This window comes from Schistocerca gregaria, chromosome X (assembly GCF_023897955.1).
Source record: "Schistocerca gregaria isolate iqSchGreg1 chromosome X, iqSchGreg1.2, whole genome shotgun sequence".
In the NCBI taxonomy this organism is placed as follows: domain Eukaryota; kingdom Metazoa; phylum Arthropoda; class Insecta; order Orthoptera; family Acrididae; genus Schistocerca; species Schistocerca gregaria.
This window is the reverse complement of record NC_064931.1, coordinates 249,400,817-249,428,674: the sequence shown is the minus strand read 5'-3', so window position 1 is coordinate 249,428,674 and position 27,858 is coordinate 249,400,817. Positions and strand designations below refer to the sequence as shown.

General features: G+C 40.4%; 1 protein-coding gene across 1 annotated transcript; it reads left to right on the top strand.

Moving 5' to 3' along the window:
* The first annotated feature begins 238 nt into the window (after nucleotides 1–238).
* Nucleotides 239–27,601, top strand: LOC126299426 (dynein light chain Tctex-type 5-B-like). The gene is made up of 3 exons (XM_049991325.1): nucleotides 239–318; nucleotides 10,093–10,275; nucleotides 27,265–27,601. The coding sequence occupies exons 2-3, from the start codon at nucleotides 10,094–10,096 to the stop codon at nucleotides 27,428–27,430; spliced, it is 348 nt and encodes a 115-aa protein (XP_049847282.1). The 5' UTR covers nucleotides 239–318; nucleotide 10,093; the 3' UTR covers nucleotides 27,431–27,601.
* The last annotated feature ends 257 nt before the right edge of the window (nucleotides 27,602–27,858 follow it).

The window sequence follows — 27,858 nt, the reverse complement described above, 5'->3', positions numbered from 1 at the left end:
CTTGCACAGGATAGGTTAGTATGGAGAGCTGCATCAAGCCAGTCTCAGGACTGAAGACCACAACAACAACAGGTCGTTGTTGTTGTACCTCTGCTACCTGCGGTTGCTGCTTCTGGCGAAACCGGCACGAGCTACAGGCAGTGCGTCCGAATCGATATCGAACCGAACCGTGCCTTGCGCTGCAAGGTACGATCCAGTCGATTGGACTATACACGGCACAGTCCGTGCGAGCTGTCGCTGGCTAAACACCGCATTTGCGCGGTGCATTCGCGTAACGTAATTTCAGTTTTGCTAGTGGTAACCGTCATTTAAATAAAGGTAAGGCAAATAGTGTTGTGTCGTTCGTAGGTAAATATTTTTTTTTCCTGTCAACTTCAGTAGTAAACATCAGATTATATTGTTATGAAACAGTCATAAACACACAGATTGGTTAGAAGGCAATAAAGCTTGTTAAATTCGATTTTTTTAAACATAGGCTACGCGAAGCGTTACCATATGTGGCAGCCACGTTAACTGCTACAAAACAATTGTAGTACGAAGTGCATTAATTTGGTTTCCTTTCATGAATATGGTTTTTGCGTATTATCGTCACCAGCACACGTACCGATAACTGTGTTACAATGACACGTTAACACTACTCCTAGAAAACTAATATATTTAAACGGATTTGTAGACTGATTTCTGCAACAATATTTTTCCGTTTAATTCAGTCTTTCCATTACAGAATTTGAAAGTATATTTAGCGTGAAAAATCGTAAACTGGCAACAATATGGCTCCAGCTAACTCTTAATAATCAAATTCGATGTAGTGTTTCTCCTGCCTCAACACAACAGAACAGTCCTTTCCACTTTTAGTTCTTTGCTTTTAGCATTGCAATTACAATTTACCGTGGACCGAAGTCGGCACAGTGCATTGAGTTTAATTGTTAATGTTTATGGTGCAGTTAATCGCGTTGTAATCAGTGATTTTATTTCCTTTTTTATTATTTGTCTCATCAAAATGTCGAAGCAAAATGACAAAAAACACACCCATAAGTTTAGAAAAGAGTGGCTTAGCAACAGACAGTTGAAAGACTGCCTTCTTGAGATCCCCGCCGAGCCTTCGAGTGTGCGATGTCGATTTTGCCAGTGCAGTTTAAATTCGCGTCTGTCGGATGTATTGAATCTTTCAAAAAGCATGTAAAAGCTGTGGCACTCTTTTCTTCACAGGGGCAGTTGAAACTAGATGCATATGTAGTTAGGCGGTCCAATGAAGTTTCTGCTGCAGAAGCTCATTATGTTTATTTGTGGCTAAGCTTTGCGCAATAAGTCCTGTGGATCACCTCTGTAGCCTTTCAAAAAGGTGTTTTATAGGTGCTGACCATGTCTTTCTGAAGCGTTTGCATAGAAGCAAGTGTAGTGGTGTGATTAAAAACATTCTTTACCCACATTTCAAGACCAGTCTGACAAAGGACATAGGAGACGGATATTTCAGTGTACTTTTGGATGAATCTACAGACATTAGTGTCAGTAAATTGTTAGCTGTATGTGTGATATACTCTTCTGAGGCCCAAGGTCGCACTGTTCCCACATTATTGGGAATGGTTGAGTTAGAGGAAGGCAATGCAGTGGCAGTAGCGAATGGTTTGAAATCTTTGCTCAACGAGTGCTGCTTGAACATTCATTTAATGCACAGTGTGGGTACTGACAATGGAGCAGTTATGGTGGCCGTCAATAATGGTGTGTATCAGGATTTAAAAAGAGAAGTTCCTCGTCTTGTCTTAATTCCTCATGTCTGCCATTCCGTGCGGCAGGCCGCAGCTGAAACTTTGCCCCAGAATTTGGAATTTTTGTTGTCAGAAACGTATTCTTGATTCGCCAAGTCTTCATCTCGTCAAATTGCTTCTAGAAAGTTATTCAGTGCAATAAATGAAGGAGCTAATCCATTGAAAACAGTTCAGAAGTGCAATACACTTTGGACGTCTATTTTAGAGGCTGTTTCTTGTGCTTTGTCTCAATGATTTGAACTAGAAACCCACTTTGAGACAACAGCGCTTCATGAGAAGTGTTATACTGCCTGAGTCCTCCATAATATGTACAGTGATGACGTAAACATACTTTATCTTACTTTTCTGAAACCTTATTTGGAAGAATGTCAGCTTGTAAATAGGGAATTTCAGTCAAATTCTGCAGACCGATCACAGCTCCTAAACGATGTTGTGTTTCTAAACAGTGGGCTCGTAAGGAGAATTGTACTAGGGTGTAGAGGCGATCTTTTAAGTGCATATGTTCGCAAATATAAGTCGCCAAGAATATACTTAGGTCATGAAGTCGAAGTCTTATTGCAGGATATGAATACTTCCAACAAAATTTCATCTGAGATTGAGACTGCCATAAGGAAAAGATGTGAACATTTTCTTGTTTCCCTTGTTTCTGAGCTCCAACGCCGCTTGCCCCAAAACGTAATAGTGTTGTGAAAAGTATCCTTAATTGCTGCAAGAGAATGCTCGAGAGTGATAAAAGAACCAATAGTATCGCTGGCTAAGGACTTGTCAGACAGCACAGTAACAAAAATTGATTTTCAGTGGTCCAAGCTCACCACTGTCCAATTGAAACACAACAACAACATTGCGGCGTTCTGGAATGAAACTAGGTCATATTGAGATACCAGCGGCTTAAATCGTTTCCAAGAACTCGCAGATCTGGCTATTATGCCTTCGATTTTACCATGGTCCAATGCAGAGGTGGAAAGGGCCTTTAGCTAACTAAATTTAATAAAAAACACTCACTACTATTATGGGGAACGGCATAATTACAATAAGAGCTGGTCTTAACCGTGTTGGTAAGTGCTGTCACGATTCACTGCTAAAGAAAGTTCTTAAAGAAATCGCCCACGTTAGACAGGATGGTTACCCACCCAAGTGCGTGCCAAATGTGTTTCTATTGTACTCGTGATATTAATAAAGCAGTATAACTGTATTCCGTGGTATTAGAGTTCCATTAAGTACATTTCTCGCGTAGAAGACTTTCACCTTCTACTGCTACTAATCATTTTCTTTCATGTTCCAGTTGCAAACAGAGCGAGGGAGAAACAGCTATCTACATGCCTATGTACGAGCCCTAATTTGCCTTATCTACATGGTCTTCACACGAAATGTACGTTAGCGGCAGTTTAATCGTCTGCAGCCAGCTTGAAATGCCGGTTCTCTAAATTTTCTCGATAGTGTTCCACGAAACAACGTCTTAAGTTTATGAAGCGTCTTTGTAATTACAAAGCTAGCAACCCGCCCATGAAGTGTCAGTGTCTTCCTTTAATCCGACCTGGTGGGTATCGCAAACACTCAAGCAATACTCAAGCATGGTTCATAACTACTGTTGTATACATAGTCTCATTTACAGATGAACAGCACATTCCCTAGATTCTCTGAGCAATAAACCAAAGTCGACCATTTGCATTCCCCACTACAATCATTACGTGCTTGTCCCTTTTCATATCACTTTGCACCATTATGCCTAGACATTTAATCGATGCAGCTATCAAGCGGCACACTTCTAATGCTGAATTTGAACTTTACGGGATTGTTTTTCTTACTCACCTGCATTAACTTACATTTTTTTTGCATTTAGAGCAAGCTCCCTCTCATCACATAGCTACAAATTTTGTCTAAGTCATCTTGTATCCTATTACAGTCACTCAACAACAGTACTTTCCCATACACCTCGTGATCAGCATGCATCTGCAGATTATTGATCCACGTACAATTCATAACTGCTTACAATATATAATTATGAGCTGATGGACAATGCCTGACTGATGTTGATGGCACATGTTGTCCAACAGATAGAATAGTCAAATACCAATGATTATCACTCAGTGAGAAACCTGGCAGCTGACAACACATGCTAATGTGTGTAATGCATGGAAATCAGCAGCAAGTCGTAACATTGATTGACCATGTAATTGACAATGAAATTTTTGAATCAACTAAAACTGTCAAAAATATATTGATATTCAATCAGATTGCAATGAATACATAAATCTAGTACAGAATAATGTCCCATAGATTTGTTAGAAAATCCAACTGAGGCATAATGCATCTACAGAGTATGTCTCCCCAAAACGTTATTCCAAGTGAATTTTTTTAAACCAAAATGTAACAAATACTCAACAGCCTTCAGTGTGAGATACTACAAGAATGGTGTGGTGTTTCATCGTGAAAAGCTTATTTACAGCATTCAGAGAGCAAACTTTCCAAGATAAGTCACAAAATATTATATATATGAAGATGGTATCTGTTAAGGCTCACCAGCCATTTGACCATCTTCTTCTGTGCAGATGCAAAAACAGTGCCCAAACTCTTACGGGAATTTTCAGTAAAGCCGCGACTAATGAGTATGATGGGCAAGGTCTACATCTACATTCATACACCATAAGCCACCTGACGGTGTGTGGCGGAGGGTACCCTGAGTACCTCTATCAGTTCTCCCTTCTATTCCAGTCTCGTATTGTTCGTGGAAAGGATGATTGTTGGTATGCTTCTGTGTGGGCTCTAATCTCTCTGATTTTATCCTCATGGTCTCTTCGCGAGATATACGTAGGAGGGAGCAATATACTGCTTGACTCCTCAGTGAAGGTATGTTCTCGAAACTTCAACAAAAGCCCGTACCAAGCTACTGAGTGTCTCTCCTGCAGAGTCTTCCACTGGAGTTTATCTGTCATCTCCGTAACACTTTTGCGATTACTAAATTATCCTGTAACAAAGCGCGCTGCTCTCCGTTGGATTTTCTCTATCTCTTCTATCAACCCTATATGGTACGGATCCCACACTGCTGAGCAGTATATAAGCAGTGGGCGAACAAGCATACTGTAACCTACTTCCTTTGTTTTCAGATAGCATTTCCTTAGGATTCTTCCAATTAATCTTTCTGGCATCTGCTTTACCGACGATCAACTTTATATGATCATTCCATTTTAAATCACTCCTAATGCCTACTCCCAGATAATTTATGGAATTAACTGCTTCCAGTTGCTGACCTGCTATTTTGTAGCTAAATGATAAGGGATCTATCTTTCTATGTATTCGCAGCACAACTTGTCTACATTGAGATTGAATTGCCATTCCCTGCAACATGCATCAATTCGCTGCAGATCCTCCTGCATTTCAGTACAATTTTCCACTATGAGGCATGCCAGAGATGAGTCCCTGCAGTCCTTAGTGGCTCAGATGGATAGTGTGTCTGCCATGTAAGCAGGAGATCCAGGGCTCAAGTCCCGGTCTGGGCACACATTTTCAACTGTCCCTGTTGACTTATATCAATGCCTGTATGCAGCTAAGGAAATTCATTTCATTGTAATTTTATACAAAATATTATCTCTACATATGTCTCTTGTACTCAGAAAGGTAGCAAAATTTGATACAGCTGGACTAAAATGCATGCAGATTTCTTCAAAGACTGCTAGTCCTGCACAGTATGCGTAACTTCTGTGCAGCTTGAAAGCTAGGTGAGGCATGTTGAAGGGAATGAAGCTGTGAGGGGTTAGTGAGTTGTGCTTGGACAGCCAAGTCAGTAAAGCACTTGCTTGCGCAAGGACAGGGCCCAAGTTCCATTCCCAGTCCAGCACACACAGTTTTCATCTGCCAGTAAGTTTCAAATACGTGTACACAGTGCTGCACGGACAGCACCTCCAGTTAACTATGATGCTACCAGAGTTCTTAATTTTTTGCCAGAAATAACTGGCCAAGTGAAACTCAAGTGTAGCCGGCTTGAGTGGCCGAGCGGTTCTAGGCGCTTCAGTCTGGAAATGCGCGACCGCTATGGTTGCAGGTTTGAATTCTGCCTCAGGTATGGATGTGTGTGTTGTCCTTAGGTTAGTTAGGTTTAAGTAGTTCTAAGTTCTAGGGGACTGATGACCTCAGATGTTAAGTCCCATAGTGGTCAGAGCCAAGCCACACTCAAGTGTCGGCTTACAGTGAGTGCAGTTGGTCTGACCTAATATGGTTTCCATGCCCTCAAGCATTATTACTGTATTAGTATATGCCAGTTCTTGGGTGAATTAACTAGTTTTTCCCATTATCCTGCAAATGAGCCAAAGGTTGCTTTCTGTTGCCACAACTGAATGTTGTGGTTATTGAGTTAAATATGCTTGCATGTTGTTACTCCTCGATATTGAGGCAACGCTACTCCATATACTATTAATTTATCATATAGTCAGATATCACTGTATTTTTACTTTTCATGAAGCTCACAAATTTATAATTCTGTACAATTAGATCCACAGAAAACCTACAATGTCTTAATGGAGATTTGAACCTCAGTCTTCTGAATACTTAGCCATGGTGCCACCATGCTCGCAGAAAATGCTTTATATCTACCTTTATCATTGATATCTGTGCCATATGATAACAGCCTAAAACTGAAAATGCTGTTATGCTCTAACTTGTTCATATGTAACACAGACAGCAGTTCACACTTCTTCAAGCTACGTTAATAGGGGAAGAATGCCATGATAAATCACACGGCAGTGAAATCTTATTATTGCAAAACATTACTGGCATAAATCAGCATTCAATATTTCATGTGCAAGTAACATTGACTCTCATAGTTCCATGGAAACTGAAATTTTATGTGTATAAAACATGTGAGCTGCTAACAGAGTTAAGTAGATAAGCCTGGAAACCAGTAATTTGCAGTAGTATTTACATATAAATGACAAAATAGTGTGAAATTCTCTGAACTACTTAGAGGAGTAACTGTAGGGCCTACATAGTAAAAAAAGTGTGTCGTAAGGACTGCTTTCAACTTTGGTTCATTGTTTAGCCATGTGAAACTTGTGGTTTCCCCAAGTGGAAATTGATTCAGTATTTCCTTCTCTGTTCAAAAGCAACTTTTCAGACATGTGAAGTCATTGGAATTGTGATGTGTGCTCCAAGCAACACATTCTGAACGTGCTTAATAAAACAGAAGAAAGTAACATTTTCTGTGCCTGGAAACTTGAATGATGCAGGAGATTGTCTATTCTAAGAGAAAATTTAACTAATTACCATTTTTATTAACCTTGTTTTGAGTGTTATATTTGCTACAAATGCCATTGTTCAGAATGGGTTTCATTAATTGTTCTGCATTTTCATATATGTGCAGTAATGTGAGGGAAATATATGTGCAGTAATGTGAAGGAAAGATCTGGAATAACTCAGATGATTTGGTAGTGCCTCATGGACCAAGAAGAGAAGCAGTAACCATATTCTGCTTCACTATTGCTGGTGAATATTTGGCCACCCATCTAAATAAGATCTCCAGAATGTGTTCTGTGTCACAAGATTGGTTCCATCATGAGCAAAGAGCATGTAAAAGAGTGTACAATTAATACAGACTTAAAACAACATGGTATTAGGAAGCAAGCAGCCAAATGACAATAAGTCAAGTGCCAGAAGATTAAGATGATAGTAATATTCTTGAAGTGGTTAGAATGAGATTGGCAAAATAACTCATTAGTAAAAAAAAGTGAGACTAGTTATTGACCTCTTTTGTGGCCATGTTGACTTAAATTCTCACACAAAAATTTGAACATTGATACAAATCATAAATTTATTCCTTTATAAATGACATGGAGTTTTGTCCCTTACTAAATAGCTGAGAACAAAATCATCTCATCGTTACTTCTCAACTAGAACCAATTTTTAGAGTATGTGAACATATGCCCCAAAACTACCTTGCTAAAGTAACTGAGTCACTTATGTTAGCTCACATAATAGCTATTTTAATGAGTGTAATATATTCTTCAGCAGTCAATTTAGTTTCCTATATGGCTGTAAAAATAATACTACTGCTACTGTCTTTTGCATTGTCACAGTCCAGAATAATGATACAGTTGTCTTTTGTACTCTGGTCTCTCAGTAAGTAGGCACATGTTTATCATATTCTTCCTACAAACCATGAATTTTATTTGTCTATTCAAAAGATCTTGAGCTATAACTAAATCTTAAGGATGCAGTTCATCTGAGTTAAAAATAGATTTACTTCTTCAAAGGTAGTAGTGCTGGTATGCAGACTCTCTCTGGACCTTTCCTTTTTCATATTTGTAATTACCATGATGATTTACCTGACTCTGTATGAATCAGTGTGGTATCTGTTATGCACATGGCGTAATACTGCTTAATACATACTCATAGTGTAATTAACAGAATGGATTTTTCACTCCCTGGAAAAATATGAATAATTTTTAAAACATCCTTACTATTGTAGCTGTGTGCCAAACAAGGACTCAAACCCACATCATAGCTTCTTAAGAGCAATGATCTACAGACGTCTATCATATCCACATCGCAGCTACAAATCTGCCATTACCTCTCTCTTCCCTTACACGCTGGACTGGTAAGACAGAAGAATAAGGCGGAGAAAAAGTTTAGTCATGATTCAGTGTTATTTACAGAATGAACCTTTCACTCTGGAGTGCTTTTACAGTTTTTGAAATTTCCTGACTGATTAAAACTGTGTACCTCATCAGGAGTCACACCCACAGTTTGAGAGATTTGAGAGGATGAATATATACTGTGAGTTTTGACTGGATATCTCAGTTGGTAAAAGCATTGCCCACTGAAAGCTAGGGTCCAGGTTCAAATCCTGCTCCATCACACATTTTTAAATTTTCAGAATGTTTCACAACATTCTTCCACAAGTGTAAGATTCATCACAAAAACAGCCCATAGGCTGTGCCTAAACATTGATCCATCATTTCCTTTCTCCCAGGCCTGCTATAGCTCTTGATTAACAGAGTTGTTAGAGGTTGGAACTGTGTTGTGGGTTTGTACCCAGGATGCATGGGATCATGTGGCCAATATTATTCACCCTATGTTTCACTCTCCCCCCATTCATCCCGTGAAAAAAACTAGACTCAGTAACAAACTGGATTGCAACAAATCAGAAAATCTTTTAGAGATTCACAGAGATTCAAAAGTACACTGAGATGAACATGCTAATTGTACTGCAAGGGAATAGCATGGATGCGCTGTTAAATGTAGAAACCGGTAAATGCAGCAACTAGTGACTACCTAAGTGTGACATATCTTCACTTTGATCTTCCAGTCACATATTTATAATGGTATAATGTTGTAGACATATTCTCTGTACTTCAGGTACATTCAGAAATTACAAGAAAATGTGGTCAGAATAACATGAAATGTTAATTCTAAGACACACTGTCTTATCCTTTTTATTAAGGTGAAGACTGAAAGATAATTCTGGCTATAATTTCTGATCTGGTTGTACCATTTTCCATGTTCTTTATGTAAGGATCGAAATTTGTTCTCCTTCTGCTGTGTTACAATTTTATTTCCAGTGAAATCACTCTTCTGTGTCTCATCTATATATCTTTTTGAAAGTCAGATACCAGTTGCTTCTCAGTCCCATATAAGATACCTGCAATTATCAAAGTCATACTAAACTACACCATTCACTACACCTCGTGTTTTACACTCTAATAAATTCTGAGCCTTCATGTCTAGGTGACTGCATATAATTATGAGACCTCTAATAGAATCTAATATATTTGAGCAGGAAGAAAGATATATTAAAATGGAAGTAACTGTAAATAATACTTAAGAGTAAGACACAATTTAACCATGTATCTCAAATGTCAGAAATAGACAAATTTGTTCACTGATTTCAGGTATGTGCTTCTCTCATAACATTACATTGGTAATTAGGGGCCAAATACACTAGTAGTTATCTGTGATGTAGAGGTCAAAGACATACATTTAACTGAATTTAAGTTTAATCCAAAGAACTGACTTAAAATTACTCGGGACTACCATATTACAGTGCTAATCAAAAATATTAATTTCAAGAGTTCCTGTGAAGATGCCCTTCAAAAGCATAGAAAGAATTGCCCATCAGAAAGTTCTTTAATTCAGTCTTTAACTCCACCACATTATCAGCATGACATTTAATGTTCTGACAGGTTGCTGAACAAGTGTGTAACCACCATGTATCTGTCTCCTTTCCATAATGTTACTCGTTCGAAGTCTGCAGACTTTACATTATTAATGTCTGCTGAATGTACTATATGTAATTTGTAACGTGATGATAGGGGCCAACTAACTGAAAATTTTACAGCATGTCTACATATCAGTTGGCTCCACGACGCCCTTTCAGCATTGAACAGGTGATAAAAACTCTCCATGAAGTCATGGAGACCCACCTATCCACAGTAAAGTATGAGCCTGCTGCCTGTCCACAGCTCTGTGCCCACATCACAAGGAATGTCAGGGAGAAAGTGAAGGCCATGAATTTTGACAGGTAATTATATTCTTGAAAGCTATTACACCTTATCTTAAGCTTAACTGAGCATCTTAGGTGTTAACAGATCAAGTAGAGAAATCACAGCTTTGCATTGATTGAGTGGGTGGATGATAAGTAATATAACAGGCAAATCTTTAAAGAAAGAGCACTTCAGTAGGATTTGTATTGCACAAGTGCGAAGATTCAATAATTTTAATTTTTCATATTATTTCACACACTGTTTACTGTGTAACATTTGAAATCTGCAAATGTTAAGTGGCATGACCATGCTCAACAGAGAGGTACATCCTGAGGGTGAAGAAATTTTCGTTAGTTGATTTTGAGTGGCAAAAGAATAAGAGGTGGAGGCATTGCATTGCAGTACACCAAATAAATTTCTTAAGCTCTCTGCAGAGGCTCTTGGAATGTGTGCAGAGGGCACTTGCTGGTGGTCCAGTTTTCAACTAGTGTCCTTTTGTGGCTGTATAAGAGGAGCAGACTTTCCTATGGTACTGAGATGTTTCTTCTCCTATCACCTTGATTGACTAAAGTGGTTCATTTTATTTGGTCCTGTTTGATTACATTATGTAGAATTTGCGTACTTGTAATACTGTATACTACAAGCCAGCTTACTCCAGTGTCTTGATATTTAACCTACAAATTAAAAACAAAAAATTGGAAAATATGATAACTAGCAAAGTTATGTACTTTTATTCGTTGTTACACATTCAGGTCTTAAAGTTTTTTAGACATTATCTCCATTGTAAGGCGTACCCAGGAGCAGATATAGACTCAGATCACAATATACACTCCTGGAAATTGAAATAAGAACACCATGAATTCATTGTCCCAGGCAGGGGAAACTTTATTGGCACATTCCTGGGGTCAGATACATCATATGATCACACTGACAGAACCACAGCCACATAGACACAGGCAACAGAGCATGCACAATGTCGGCACTAGTACAGTGTATATCCACCTTTTGCAGCAATGCAGGCTGCTATTCTCCCATGGAGACGATCGTAGAGATGCTGGATGTAGTCCTGTGGAATGGCTTGCCATGCCATTTCCACCTGGCGCCTCAGTTGGACAAGCGTTCATGCTGGACGTGCAGACCACGTGAGACGACGATTCATCCAGTCGCAAACATGCTCAATGGGGGACAGATCCAGAGATCTTGCTGGCCAGGGTAGTGGACTTACACCTTCTAGAGCACGTTGGGTGTCACGGGATACATGCGGACGTGCATTGTCCTGTTGGAACAGCAAGTTCCCTTGCCGGACTAGGAATGGTAGAACGATGGGATCGATGACGGTTTGGATGTACTGTGCACTATTCAGTGTCCCCTCGACGATCAACAGAGGTGTACGGCCAGTGTAGGAAATCATTCCCCACACCATGATGCCGGGTGTTGGCCCTGTGTGCCTCGGTCGTATGCAGTCCTGATTGTGGCGCTCACCTGCACGGCGCCAAACACACATATGACCATCATTGGCACCAAGCCAGAAGCGACTCTCATCGCTGAAGATGACACGTCTCCATTCGTTCCTCCATTCACGCCTGTCGCGACACCACTGGAGGAGGGCTGCACGATGTTGGGGCGTGAGCGGAAGACGGCCTAACGGTGTGCGGGACCGTAGCCCAGCTTCATGGAGACGGTTGCGAATGGTCCTCGCCGATACCCCAGGAGCAACAGTGTCCCTAATTTGCTGGGAAGTGGCGGTGCGGTCCCCTACGGCACTGCGTAGGATCCTACGGTCTTGGCGTGCATCCGTGTGTCGCTGCGGTCCGGTCCCAGGTCGACGGGCACGTGCACCTTCCGCCGACCACTGGCGACAACATCGATGTACTGTGGAGACCTCACGCCCCACGTGTTGAGCAATTCGGCGGTACGTCCACCCGGCCTCCCGCATGCCCACTATATGCCCTCGCTCAAAGTCCGTCAACTGCACATACGGTTCTCGTCCACGCTGTCGCGGCATGCTACCAGTGTTAAAGACTGCGATGGAGCTCCGTATGCCACGGCAAACTGGCTGACACTGACAGTGGCGGTGCACAAATGCTGCGCAGCTAGCGCCATTCGACGGCCAACACCGCGGTTCCTGGTGTGTCCGCTGTGCCGTGCGTGTGATCGTTGCTTGTACAGCCCTCTCACAGTGTCCGGAGGAAGTATGGTGGGTCTGACACACCGGTGTCAATGTGTTCTTTTTTCCATTTCCAGGAGTGTAGTAGTGTAGAAGAGTAGGCTGAAGTTCAAGACATTAGTCAGGAAGAATCAATACACTAAGAAGTGGGATACGGAAGTTCTAAGGAATGAAGAGATACGTTTGAAGTTCTCTAACGCTATAGAGTCAGCAATAAGGAATTACGCAGTAGGCAACACAGTTGAAAAGGAATGGACGTCTCTAAAAAGGGCCATCACAGAAGTTGGGAAGGAAAACATAGGTACAAAGAAGGTAGATGCGAAGAAACCATGGGTAACGGAAGAAATACTTCAGTTGATCGATGAAAGGAGGAAGTACAAACATGTTCCGGGAAAATCAGGAATACAGAAATACAAGTCGCTGAGGAATGAAATAAATAGTAAGTGCAGGGAAGCTAAGATGAAATGGCTGCAGGAAAAATGTGAAGACATCGAAAAGATATGATTGTCGGAAGGACAGATTCAGCATACAGGAAAGTCAAGACAACCTTTGGTGACATTAAAAGCAACGGTGGTAACATTAAGAGTGCAATGGGAATTCCACTGTTAAATGCAGAGGAGAGAGCAGATAGGTGGAAAGAATACATTAAAAGCCTCTATGAGGGTGAAGATTTGTCTGATGTGATAGAAGAAGAAACAGGAGTCGATTTAGAAGAGATAGGGGATCCAGTATTAGAATCGGAATTTAAAAGAGCTTTGGAGGACTTACGGTTAAATAATGCAGAAGGGATAGATAACATTCCATCAGAATTTCTAAAATCATTAGGGGAAGTGGCAACAAAACGACTATTCACGTTGGTGTGTAGAATAAGAGTCTGGTGACATACCATCTGACTTTCGGAAAAGCATCATCCACACAATTCCAAAGACCACAAGAGCTGACAAGTGCGAGAATTGTCGCACAATCAGCTTAACAGCTCATGCATCGAAGCTGTTTACAAGAATAATATACAGAAGAATAGAAAAAAAAATTGAGAATGCGCTAGGTGACGATCAGTTTGGCTTTAGGAAAAGTAAAGGCACAAGAGAGGCAATTCTGACGTTACGGCTAATAATGGAAGCCAGGCTAAAGAAAAATCAAGACACGTTCATAGGATTTGTCGACCTGGAAAAAGTGTTTGACAGTATAAAATGGTGCAAGCTGTTAAAGATTCTGAAAAAAGTAGGGGTAAGCTATAGGGAGAGACGGGTCATATACAATATGTACAACAACCAAGAGGGAATAATAAGAGAGCCTTTCGCCCCTACCCTTCAATCTGTACATCGAGGAAGCAATGATGGAAATAAAAGAAAGGTTCAGGAGTGGAATTAAAATACAAGGTGGTAGGATATCAATGATAAGATTCGCAGATGACATTGCTATCCTGAGCGAAAGTGAAGAAGAATTAAATGATCGGCTGAACGGAATGAACAGTCTAATGAGTACACAGTATGGTTTGAGAGTAAATCGGAAAAAGACGAAGGTAATGAGAAGTAGTAGAAATGAGAACAGCGAGAAACTTAACATCAGGATTGATGGTCACGAAGTCAATGAAGTTAAGGAATTCTGCTACCTAGGCAGTAAAATAACCAATGATGGACGGAGCAAGGAGGACATCAAAAGCAGACTCGCTATGGCAAAAAAGGCATTTCTGGCCAAGAGAAGTGTACTAATATCAAATACCGGCCTTAATTTGAGGAAGAAATTTCTGAGGATGTACGTCTGGAGTACAGCATTGTATGGTAGTGAAACATGGACTGTGGGAAAACTGGAACAGAAGAGAATCGAACCATTTGAGATGTGGTGCTATAGATGAATGTTGAAAATTAGGTGGACTGATAAGGTAAGGAATGAGGAGGTTCTACGCAGAATCGGAGAGGAAAGGAATATGAGGAAAACACTTATAAGGAGAAGGGACAGGATGATAGGACATCTGCCAAGACACGAGGGAATGACTTCCATGGCACTAGAGGGAGCTGTAGAGGGCAAAAACTGTAGAGGAAGACAGAGATTGGAATACGTCAAGCAAATAATTGAGGACGTAGGTTGCAAGTGCTACTCTGAGATGAAGAGGTTAGCACAGGAAAGGAATTCATGGCGGGCCGCATCAAACCAGTCAGTAGACTGATGACCAAAAAAAAAAAAAAAAAAATCTCCATAGGTGACTATAGGGCATATGTACAATACAAATGCCTTATATAGGACACATGTACAATACTTCGCTTCATAATTATCTGCAGTTTTACACTAGGTCTTAATGTTATTTACAGATATCCTTTGACAATGATGCCTACAACTGGTATATACATATCATAGAACATACAACTTCTTTATATAATCGTCTACAATGCAAAATTCTTGTGACATTAATAATCACTGGGAATTTTATACGAGGTCTGCACATTTGTACTGCCCAATAGACATGTCCATAGAAATTTTATTAGGTTAACACTAGAGTATCAAGGACCTTTTTCACTAACTCTCAAACTGTGTATCATATTTCTCAACTGGTTTTGATTTTTAAACTCCACCTCTGCAAAATGCAATGTGCTTTTCTTTCTGTTTACCTACACATGTTTCGATACCTTCTGTGTCTGTCAGTTTATTACTGTAAAAATCATACAACATTAATGTTTGTTTTTCTATTTTAGACCTAAACACAATTAAACATGCATTTATTCATTTTGTTTCCATTGCCCCCTTGTGAAAACTGAATTTTGACTGGTCGGCTTGTTTCTATGCTTGTTGTTATTACTTCACAACATGTCATCAGCTGGTCTTTACTTAAAGTGCAATGTAAATGGCACAGGAAGTTCTTTTTTCCACCCAATACTGTTCCCATACTCCTAAATTATTTACATTATACAATAACTTTCCATTACCACATTGACAGAGAAGCTAGTCTGTTCTAAATATATAGATTGAAAATTAGTTTTGTCATTTGACCCATGTTTTAGGGTCTGCTAAAATTGTTACAAAACTCATAGTGTAGCCTTCATTCCATATAAACTTGATTTTGAGCATATGATACAGTTAAAGCTGGTTGAGATTTTGAATTAAGTTTAAAGCTGTGGCAACCATATGCTGTTAAAATGTAAAGCTGAGGAGAAACCCGTGAAAAATTTAGTATTTAAGACTTCATGTAAATAATGAAAGGAGCAGAGATAACAACTCACCATGTCGTTGAGCTATTGAGTCATCAGCAGGTGCATAAAGACGCGAACATTGCTAAGTTTTTGGCTAGTGTTCTTCTTTGTAGTCACACACACACACACACACACACACACACACACACACACACACACACACACACACACACACCTGTGTGGCTTGGCTACTTTGTACAGGCACTGCAGCTCAACTGGGTTGAGGGACTAGATCAGGTGGCTTGGGTAAGGCCAGAAGAAAATTTAGGTGGGGGAGAGAATTCTGAGAGAGAGCTGGGAGTGAGATGCAGCAACACTGCAGGATAGGAATGTGGCACTAGAGAGCTCATTGTTGTGCAGGTAGAGGGAGTTGTGTGTCACACACAGTGATGTGTATAAGTGGACTGGGAGGGTGTGATAGAACAGAGGAAGAGAGACATTGGTAACAATAGAGTTCTAGTGTATAATGAGTGAAGTGCAAGTGATGGTGGGTATGAGGCAACCAAAACTTTGGAGCATTCTACCCTGTGTAATGACTTTTGTTTGTGTGTTACACCAGTTGTACAGAACTGAATGTAGTGTCTTTTGTCAAAATGAAGAGAAATGCCATTATCATGTAACCACTTAATAATTATTTGAAAAGCATCATTAACAATTTCTTCTGTTACTTTCTCTCTAATGAGATTTATAATAACACTAGTATTGTCTGGAAAAAGCACCAATTCTGGTTGAGAAATGTTAAGTGGAGATTCATTCACATATACAGGGTGATTTAAAGGTCATGTCCCATCTGATAAAGTCTAAATTGGCCCATAGGACAAAGACATAATTAGTGGAGGTAACAAAAATACAAAGAGACAAATGTGTGCTACAGATATGCTTTATTTATACATGATGATCTGAAATTTAAAAGTACAATGCAGCTTCCATCCCTGGTCAGCTGCTCACACATACCTCTGATGCACAAGCTGTTAAAATTGAACAGCCATTCTGCAAATGACACATCTGGCAGACACTGCCGGCACTGACTGTAATGTTGCTGTTGGTATTTCTGTACAGGCTCTGGTGATATTCTCCTGCAGATCAATTAATGTTTGTGGTATGTTAGTGTATGTTGTGGTCTTGAGGTGCCCCCAAAGGAAAAAGTCTCCTGACACCAAGTCTGGTGACCTAGGCGGCATTTCACTGGACACCATGTACCAATCCAGTGCCCGGGAAAAACTTCATCCAGGAATCAGTAGATGTTTAACCTGAAATGCGGAGATGGCCATCCTACTGGGAGAAAAACATACATATTTGTATGATTCAAGAGGCAGGTTATCCAAATAGGGTAATAATGTTTGCTCAAGATGATGTAGCATGTAAAGCATGCAGCATTGAGTGTTCCGTTAGAAAATATGGGCGAATGAGAATATCCTCATGTATGTTACACCACACATGTAACCAAGGTTTCAACACAGGCTCCAGCATAGCAAACCAAGGGGTAGCCTATGAGTGACAGCAAGATGTGGATTGTTGTTTGTCCAATAGATAATGGTATGTCTATTCGCCCTCTCATTCAAATGGAAACTAGCATTGCCAGTGAAGAGGTCCATTAATGTGTGCATGTTTCTTCAACCTTTTACAGAATTACCTGTCAGTATCTTTATCATGGAGTTCTTCAAAAAAGTGGATTCAATAGTGATGGAAATGATTAGAGGACAGTATCCTGGACATGGAGGCTTGGCTGACCCTGCATTCCCGTACCTCTCTCTTTGATGACTGAGTTGGATTCGCTATTAAATTAACTAGTGCAACTGCTAATTGTGTACCCTTGTTGCTGTGTATGGTCCTCCAGGAGGTCCTTCATTGTGAACATTGCCCATAGACTTGAACCATTCCATTAAAAGTTCAATGATTGTGTGATTAGACTTATGTCAGTTTTGATGTCACCTGTGGTATCTTGCTGCTGCCTCCCTTTGTGTCATGCCTGCCGCGTGGATGAGAACCATTTCTGCCTTCTCCTGATGTGTGTACCTTGTTGTATGATTCACTACACTGCAGAACAGCACCACATGATGTAGCTATGGTAACTGGTGTCTATTTAATATTCTTCTGTCAAACTATGTTCATCAGTGGCCTTACAGACAACTGACCATTTGATACTGCACATTGCATGCAACTAATCATTTCAGCGATGTAGTGGTGGTGGGCCATTCCTCCATTAATACCAAACTTGTGCTGTTCAGTGTGAGATTTGCAGGGGGGGGGGGGGGGGGGGGATGGGGGGGATTTCCCCCCATCTGCACCAGACCATCCCCTCCTCTGCTTTTAGTTTATCCATCCCAACCTGGGATGTTTATTTCCCATGCACTGGAGTAAAACTTTACATATAATTTAAATTTGTGGAGCCGAACACTGAAAGTTTTTAATACAGTCTTAATATTAATACTATTAATATGTTTGCTTATTAATTTTGAAAAAAAATGTTATGTAGTAGGTAAGCATCTCAAAACATTTAGAACTAAATGACAAGACGACGCACGCCACATTTCCATAGCATGCCACAATGTTGCAAGATGTCACCCCAGCTTAAACGAGGCTTTAGAGCCGGGTCTGTATTGTATGGTGGATGTGATGTGTTGCGTACAAATCTTAAACCTGCAATCAGATCCAAACGGCATGGAAAACTGTGAAGAGGTGTCATCCTGCCACAAAATAACACTCGCCCACATTCTGCCAAACAGACAGCTGACGCAACAAAGGAGTTGAGATTCGAGGTGCTGGAACATCCACCATACAGTCCAGACCTGACTCCAAGCGATTTTCACGTGTTTGGACCCTTAACGGAAGCACTACAGGAAAGAAGATTTGAAAGTGATGAAGATGCCATTGCTGCGGTGCAATATTGGTTACAGATGCAACTGATAAATGTGTTTTTCTGATGAAATAAAAACAAAACTCGTAAAACGTTTGGAAAACTGCATTGAAGTCGAGGGATATTGTGTAGAGAAATAACGCATGTTTTAGTTCTCTATCATCATAAGTACAGCTTTTCACAAATGTACCTTTGCTATTTGAACTCTCCTCATCTACCTGTTGTAGATGATTTTGTAAATAAGCTTTACCTATAATGTACTTTTGAAGATATAACAAGGAATGGCTTTTCTCATACTGCATACGTGTGAATAGGGACTTTTGGCGTTAACATCTATTTATAAATAACTGTTTAACCATGGGTAATGCCAGGGTCCAAGCTAGCAACATATATAATTATACTAACACCCTAGGACATCCCCTCCTCTGGTAAAAGCACAAATTGCACACTGGCTATTACGCATGACTTTTGAAACACCCTGTGAAAGTGATAGGACTTAACCCAAAATTGAATCTTGTGGGACTCCTTTTGTGATTTATCCCACTAAAATTCTCTCTTTTCTACATTGTTTGAATTATTCAACACAGCTTTTTGCATTCTGTTTAAGTATGACTCAAACCAGTTGTGTGTAAAGCCACCAGTTCCAGAAAACTTAAATTTTTCCAAGAGAGTAATATGATGCACGTAATCAAATATCTTGAAAATATCACAAAAAATGCCAACTGGTGATATTTTATTACTTAAGGCTTGTAACATTTTATGAGTGAATGTAGGGAAGATTTCAGTACCTGGCAGATGATGTACATAGAAACAGATGTTTCTTGGTTGGTCTTTCAATCTAGTGACCAGTTTTAGAATCATATGAAGGAACATACACAAGAGAGTGCCGTAATCAGTTTCCAGCATTTTCTACTGCTTTTGCTGTGAGAAATGAGGTTGTGCCTTGTAAAGCATTTGTAAATATTACGAGCTCTACATATTTAAGTGCTGCATAATTTATTACAGCTATTTTGAGGATGTTGCTAATTATTAAGTTATAGAGTTTTATGGTGTGTAAAATTCTCTGTTTTTTAAACTAGTTAATAATGTATGAACAATTAAGCCATACTTCATTATCCGTGTACCATCTTTTACCTTGAAACAGAAGATCTCTCTACCTTAGCGCACAAGACATTTCCAAATTAGCTGAGTTCTGTCTCCAAAATGGAATTTTGTGTTAGCTGTTAGTAGCTTCCATTTCAAAATGTTTTAACTTGTAACTCGTTTTTGATAATACTTCTTCTTAATTTGATTTCAGTTACTGATTATTGGTATGTAGTAAATTAATAATGAAACTCAGACTATTAAATATAATACTGACTAGATATCTCAACTGCAACACTTTTCAACTTGAATAGAATATTTGCCCCTAGGTATATGATTATTTTGTGCCTTGAAAGAGGTTTCCACATTTGGAAAAATCTTACATTTCCAGAGTTATATTTGTAATTTCAGAAAAAAAAGAGTGCACCACACATAAAGTGAATGCTGTAATTTTAAAATGGAATAAGTTGTTGTTGTTGTTTTCAGTCCTGAGACTGGTTTGATGCAGCTCTCCATGCATACAGTAAAGCTGCATGCCCTCGGGAAAGATTATGGCCGTAGTTTCCCTTTGCTTTCAGCCGTTCGCAGTACCAGCACAGCAAGGCCGTTTTGGTTAGTGTTACAAGGCCAGATCAGTCAATCATCCAGACTGTTGCCCCTGCAACTACTGAAAAGGCTGCTGCCCCTCTTCAGGAACCACACGTTTGTCTGGCCTCTCAACAGATACCCCTCCGTTGTGGTTGCACCTACGGTACGGCTATCTGTATCGCTGAGGCACGCAAGCCTCCCTACCAACGGCAAGGTCCATGGTTCATGGGGGGAATGGAATAAGAACATATATTAAACTTTTATTACAGGGCAGGGGAGAAGTGGATCTAGTGTTCACCTTAGTGTTGAATCTGTACATGGTGTTAAAAACAAGTATCTTGAGGACGCACTGGGCGATAGAGCTAGAATTCTGTGATAAATGAACATCAGACTGCACAAAGATCTCGAACTGATGGTGTAGATAACTTATGGGTGAAGGATAATTTTAATACTTGGACTGAATTCCTCCAAAATATGATGTCATAAAGACAATACCTTGAAATTACACAAAGCAAATAAGCATTTATGTTTCAGTGTCAGTGATAATGGAGATTATTATTCAAGTGAAGACCAGAGCATTCAGTTTCTGTATACAATTTTGATGAAAGCCTTTCATCTGTCATTATTTTTAGCAGTTTAAAATGTTTTTACCATTAATAATGCCCCCCCCCCATGAACCATGGACCTTGCCGTTGGTGGGGAGGCTTGCGTGCCTCAGCGATACAGATGGCCGTACCGTAGGTGCAACCACAACGGAGGGGTATCTGTTGAGAGGCCAGACAAACGTGTGGTTCCTGAAGAGGGGCAGCAGCCTTTTCAGTAGTTGCAGGGGCAACAGTCTGGATGATTGACTGATCTGGCCTTGCAACATTAACCAAAACGGCCTTGCTGTGCTGGTACTGCGAACGGCTGAAAGCAAGGGGAAACTACAGCCGTAATTTTTCCCGAGGACATGCAGCTTTACTGTATGATTAAATGATGATGGCATCCTCTTGGGTAAAATATTCCGGAGGTAAAATAGTCCCCCATTCGGATCTCCGGACGGGGACTACTCAGGAGGATGTCATTATCAGGAGAAAGAAAACTGGTGTTCTACGGATCGGAGCGTGGAATGTCAGATCCCTTAATCGGGCAGGTAGGTTAGAAAATTTAAAAAAGGAAATGGATAGGTTAAAGTTAGATATAGTGGGAATTAGTGAAGTTCGGTGGCAGGAGGAACAAGACTTCTGGTCAGGTGACTACAGGGTTATAAACACAAAATCAAATAGGGGTAATGCAGGAGTAGGTTTAATAATGAATAGGAAAATAGGAATGCGGGTAAGCTACTACAAACAGCATAGTGAACGCATTATTGTGGCCAAGATAGATACGAAGCCCACACCTACTACAGTAGTACAAGTTTATATGCCAACTAGCTCTGCAGATGATGAAGAAATTGAAGAAATGTACGATGAAATAAAAGAAATTACTCAGATAGTGAAGGGAGACGAAAATTTAATAGTAATGGGTGACTGGAATTCGAGTGTAGGAAAAGGGAGAGAAGGAAACATAGTAGGTGAATATGGATTGGGGCTAAGAAATGAAAGAGGAAGCCGCCTAGTGGAATTTTGCACAGAGCACAACTTAATCATAGCTAACACTTGGTTTAAGAATCATGAAAGAAGGTTGTATACGTGGAAGAACCCTGGAGATACTAAAAGGTATCAGATAGATTATATAATGGTAAGACAGAGATTTAGGAACCAGGTTTTAAGTTGTAAGACATTTCCAGGGGCAGATGTGGACTCTGACCACAATCTATTGGTTATGACCTGTAGATTAAAACTGAAGAAACTGCAAAAATGTGGGAAATTAAGGAGATGGGACCTGGATAAACTGAAAGAACCAGAGGTTGTACAGAGTTTCAGAGAGAGCGTAAGGGAACAATTGACAGGAATAGGGGAAAGAAATACAGTAGAAGAAGAATGGGTAGCTCTGAGGGATGTAGTAGTGAAGGCAGCAGAGGATAAAGTAGGTACAAAGACGAGGGCTGCTAGAAATCCTTGGGTAACAGAAGAAATATTGAATTTAATTGATGAAAGGAGAAAATATAAAAATGCAGTAAATGAAGCAGGCAAAAAGGAATACAAACGTCTCAAAAATGAGATCGACAGGAAGTGCAAAATGGCTAAACAGGGATGGCTAGAGGACAAATGTAAGGATGTAGAAGCTTATCTCACTAGGGGTAAGATAGATACTGCCTACAGGAAAATTAAAGAGACCTTTGGAGAGAAGAGATCCACGTGTATGAATATCAAGAGCTCGGATGGCAGCCCAGTTCTAAGCAAAGAAGGGAAGGCAGAAAGGTGGAAGGAGTATATAGAAGGTTTATACAAGGGCGATGTACTTGAGGACAATATTATGGAAATAGAAGAGGATGTAGATGAAGACGAAATGGGAGATACGATACTGCGTGAAGAGTTTGACAGAGCACTGAAAGACCTGAGTCGAAACAAGGCCCCCGGAGTAGACAACATTCCATTAGAACTACTGACGGCCTTGGGAGAGCCAGTCATGACAAAACTCTACCAGCTGGTGAGCAAGATGTATGAGACAGGTGAAATACCCTCAGACTTCAAGAAGAATATAATAATTCCAATCCCAAAGAAAGCAGGTGCTGACAGATGTGAAAATTACCGAACTATCAGTTTAATAAGCCACGGCTGCAAAATACTAACGCGAATTCTTTACAGACGAATGGAAAAACTGGTAGATGCAGACCTCGGGGAAGATCAGTTTGGATTCCGTCGAAATGTTGGAACACGTGAGGCAATACTGACCTTACGACTTATCTTAGAAGAAAGATTAAGAAAAGGCAAACCTACGTTTCTAGCATTTGTAGACTTAGAGAAAGCTCTTGACAATGTTGACTGGAATACTCTTTTTCAAATTCTAAAGGTGGCAGGAGTAAAATACAGGGAGCGAAAGGCTATTTATAATTTGTACAGAAACCAGATGGCAGTAATAAGAGTCGAGGGGCATGAAAGGGAAGCAGTGGTTGGGAAAGGAGTGAGACAGGGTTGTAGCCTCTCCCCGATGTTATTCAATCTGTATATTGAGCAAGCAGTAAAGGAAACAAAAGAAAAATTCGGAGTAGGTATTAAAATTCATGGAGACGAAGTAAAAACTTTGAGGTTCGCCGATGACATTGTAATTCTGTCAGAGACGGCAAAGGACTTGGAAGAGCAGTTGAACGGAATGGACAGTGTCTTGAAAGGAGGATATAAGATGAACATTAACAAAAGCAAAACGAGGATAATGGAATGTAGTCAAATTAAATCGGGTGATGCTGAGGGAATTAGATTAGGAAATGAGACACTTAAAGTAGTAAAGGAGTTTTGCTATTTAGGAAGTAAAATAACTGATGATGGTCGAAGTAGAGAGGATATAAAATGTAGACTGGCAATGGCAAGGAAAGCGTTTCTGAAGAAGAGAAATTTGTTAACATCGAATATAGATTTATGTATCAGGAAGTCGTTTCTGAAAGTATTTGTCTGGAGTGTAGCCATGTATGGAAGTGAAACATGGACGATAACTAGTTTGGACAAGAAGAGAATAGGAGCTTTCGAAATGTGGTGCTACAGAAGAATACTGAAGATAAGGTGGATAGATCATGTAACTAATGAGGAGGTATTGAATAGGATTGGGGAGAAGAGAAGTTTGTGGGACAACTTGACTAGAAGAAGGGATCGGTTGGTAGGACACGTTTTGAGGCATCAAGGGATCACAAATTTAGCATTGGAGGGCAGCGTGGAGGGTAAAAATCGTAGAGGGAGACCGAGAGATGAGTACACTAAGCAGATTCAGAAGGATGTAGGTTGCAGTAGGTACTGGGAGATGAAGCAGCTTGCACAGGATAGAGTAGCATGGAGAGCTGCATCAAACCAGTCTCAGGACTGAAGACAACAACAACAACATTAATAATTTTAGAATATTTCTAATAAAATTGTGATACATAATTATTTGCAGAGTAGAAACCATTAACAGCTAAGTTTCTCATCATTTAAATTACTTTTTTTAAGCTTTATGAGATTAGTTAAATTTGAAACTGTCCATATACAAATACAAAATGGAATTAAATTTCTTGGCCTAACTGACAAAATATTATACACAATTCTTTTAATCCCACTATATGTGTTAATGGATCATGCAATATAATTATTTGTATGTCTGGTGAGGCAGTGTGGAAGTCTGCATCTGGCAGTGCCAGGTCACCTGACAAAATACCCACATATGACTTACGGGCTGCTGCAGACTGCCATGGCCTCTTTTGTCAACCAGTGGATATTTACAACAGAATTTCCAGCATATGTATTGATGATAACCCTGTGCTACATGGTTTCCTCCTTCACTATGATGTGGACTTTGTTGTTATCTACCAATAGCATTTGGCAAATGCATAGATTTGCCTGACTGCATAATGCAGGACTGTCTTCACTCATTATTCAACTGACTGTGGTGCTTTCAGTGTACAAACTGATGGTATATGGAAGCACCAAGAGTGTGAATTATATCAGTGTGTTTCCCAGTAAAACCTACAAACAATCTTCTCCACCACTGACATTTGAGTTATTCAACGAACATTCAGATTACTGTACTGACTGTGTGGTATCCACCGCAATAAGTCTTTTGTTTTGTGTATTCCCAGAAGAGTAGGGAACTATTACTTTCTGTGCTTTAAATGTGAATTAGGTGTGCTCAATAAAATATTTGTTGTCAAAGAAGCAAACTTACAATAACAATACATGTTCAATATTAACAAATATCCATTTATGCATTCACTGTGTTTTTGAAGATAAAAACTCCAGGTGTTTTTTGAAAATAAATACTCCAGTTTTACAAAGGAAAACCATTTCTTTTCCCCTGGTGTCAACCTTCTCCAATGCTCCAGTCCATATTGGATAATTTTAACTTAAGGCAAAGGGTAATGTATTAAACATTGTCTTTTTTATAGCCTGACGTATCATCACATACTTGTGGTCACAAGAAACTCTTTAAAACACTATTTCCAGCAGACACTATTAGTGAAAGTGGGAAAACAATCATTTTCCCTACTTCCTAGAATTTTACTAAATGAAAAGAGAGTTTAACTGCAAATTATGCAGCTACATTAAAATACCTGTCTAGAAAAAAAAATGTTTAAGTGCATTAAGATTCATCCATAACAAAGATCTGAACTATTTGCCTCGTTACCGTTGTACACTCCTGGAAATGGAAAAAAGAACACATTGACATCGGTGTGTCAGACCCACCATACTTGCTCCGGACACTGCGAGAGGGCTGTACAAGCAATGATCACACGCACGGCACAGCGGACACACCAGGAACCGCGGTGTTGGCCGTCGAATGGCGCTAGCTGTGCAGCATTTGTGCACCGCCGCCGTCAGTGTCAGCCAGTTTGCCGTGGCATACGGAGCTCCATCGTAGTCTTTAACACTGGTAGCATGCCGCGACAGCGTGGACGTGAACCGTATGTGCAGTTGACGGACTTTGAGCGAGGGCGTATAGTGGGCATGCGGGAGGCCGGGTGGACGTACCGCCGAATTGCTCAATACGTGGGGCGTGAGGTCTCCACAGTACATCGATGTCGTCGCCAGTGGTTGGTGGAAGGTGCACGTGTCCGTCGACCTGGGACCGGACCGCAGCGATGCTCGGATGCACGCCAAGACCGTAGGATCCTATGCAGTGCCGTAGGGGACCGCACCGCCACTTCCCAGCAAATTAGGGACACTGTTGCTCCTGGGGTATCGGCGAGGACCATTCGCAACCGTCTCCATGAAGCTGGGCTACGGTCCCGCACACCGTTAGGCCGTCTTCCGCTAACGCCCCAACATCGTGCAGCCCGCCTCCAGTGGTGTCGCGACAGGCGTGAATGGAGGGACGAATGGAGACATGTCGAGACAGGGCCAACTCCCGGCATCATGATGTGGAGAGCGATCTCCTACACTGGCCGTACACCTCTGGTGATCGTCGAGGGGACACTGAATAGTGCATGGTACATCCAAACCGTCATCGAACCCATCGTTCTACCATTCCTAGACCAGCAAGGGAACTTGCTGTTCCAACAGGACAATGCACGTCCGCATGTATCCCGTGCCACCCAACGTGCTCAAGAAGGTGTAAGTCAATTACCCTGGCCAGCAAGATCTCCGGATCTGTCCCCCATTGAGCATGTTTGGGACTGGATGAAGCGTCGTCTCACGCGGTCTGCACGTCCAGCACGAACGCTGGTCCAACTGAGGCGCCAGGTGGAAATGGCATGGCAAGCCATTCCACAGGACTACATCCAGCATCTCTACGATCGTCTCCATGGGAGAATAGCAGCCTGCATTGCTGCGAAAGGTGGATATACACTGTACTAGTGCCGACATTGTGCATGCTCTGTTGCCCTGTGTCTATGCGCCTGTGGTTCTGTCAGTGTGATCATGTGATGTATCTGACCCCAGGAATGTGTCAATAAAGTTTCCCCTTCCTGGGACAATGAATTCACGGTGTCCTTATTTCAATTTCCAGGAGTGTATTTATAACATTTTAATACTGTACTTACGCGAGTTCATTTACTGAAGAGTCTGATTACAAATACTGCAGCATATTGTTTTACTTTAAACTCATACTGTTTTATTACAAAGAATTTCTAATTGCCAATATTTTTATAATGTGTTGCTTCTGTGCTTTAATGACCTTTTTGTTGGTAACATTTAAATGCATTAATTAGCAGGGCTGGCTAAAGGCCAAAGTGACAAAAGCCATATTTTTTGAGTGCCAGTCTGAGTGGGGTACCAGAGGCATTAAAGTTCAAAATTTGTATGTAGCACGTGTCAAAATTAGTACCAAAAACTGGCAGGGGTGAAAGTGTATGAGGGGAAAATGGGAGGGGGGGGGGGGAGGCACTAAATGATAAGTCACTCATGTGGAAAAATGTTCTGGAACCAGACCTGTTAGTCAGTATATGTTCTAAGGAATCTATTGTATGTTTCAAATGATAATGTATGCTTCTTTTCCAATTGCTTATAAATATGGTAATGAATAATGTATATTTCATTTCCACTTACTTATAAATATGGTAATGAATTTGTGTTCTACTCACTTTGAAGTAATTTGTTCACAGGTGTAAAATAGTTGTAACATGCAGCATCTTCCAAAAGGAAAATCAAGGCCTGCATGTTGGACTTCGATGCTTATGGGATCCACAGCATGACAACTATGTTTCTGAATCATATGAAACAACACAGTTCATTGCTTTGACATGTGTGTATGGCATCTACCATGATTAATGCTTTCCATAGCTGTGGAAGTGATGAGCAGTAAGATACCATTAATGGAAGCAAACTAGAACATCAAATAAATGTGCAAAAGTTTACTGGATGTGATATTCAGTACTCTCCATAACGAGAATAAAAGGCTGTAACAGTTATGTTAATATAGCGATTGGAAATTAAATTTTGCAAGGGACTTGTATAAAAAGGCTGCCAAAAAGACTTGTAGTTTTTTAACCTTCAGAATTAAAATAATTTTTAAGAACTTTTTTCTTGCAGTTTACTTCCTGACAAAGCTAACTGTCATCCCAGCACCACCATCTCTACATCAGAGAGAGGTGGTGAGAATAGACCACTTAAATTCTGGTGTTGCTAGAAGTTGAACACTTATCATGGGCCACATGAGGAAATGTTCACTTAACTAACTCTTGAGTTGCTTCAAGAAT

Coding starts and splice junctions, on each gene's coding strand:
- LOC126299426 (XM_049991325.1), top strand. CDS start 10,094: ATGTCTACATATCAGTTGGCTCCACGACGCCCTTTCAGCATTGAACAG. Junction 10,276..27,264: donor AAGGCCATGAATTTTGACAG/GTAATTATATTC, acceptor ATTTGTTCACAG/GTGTAAAATAGTTGTAACAT.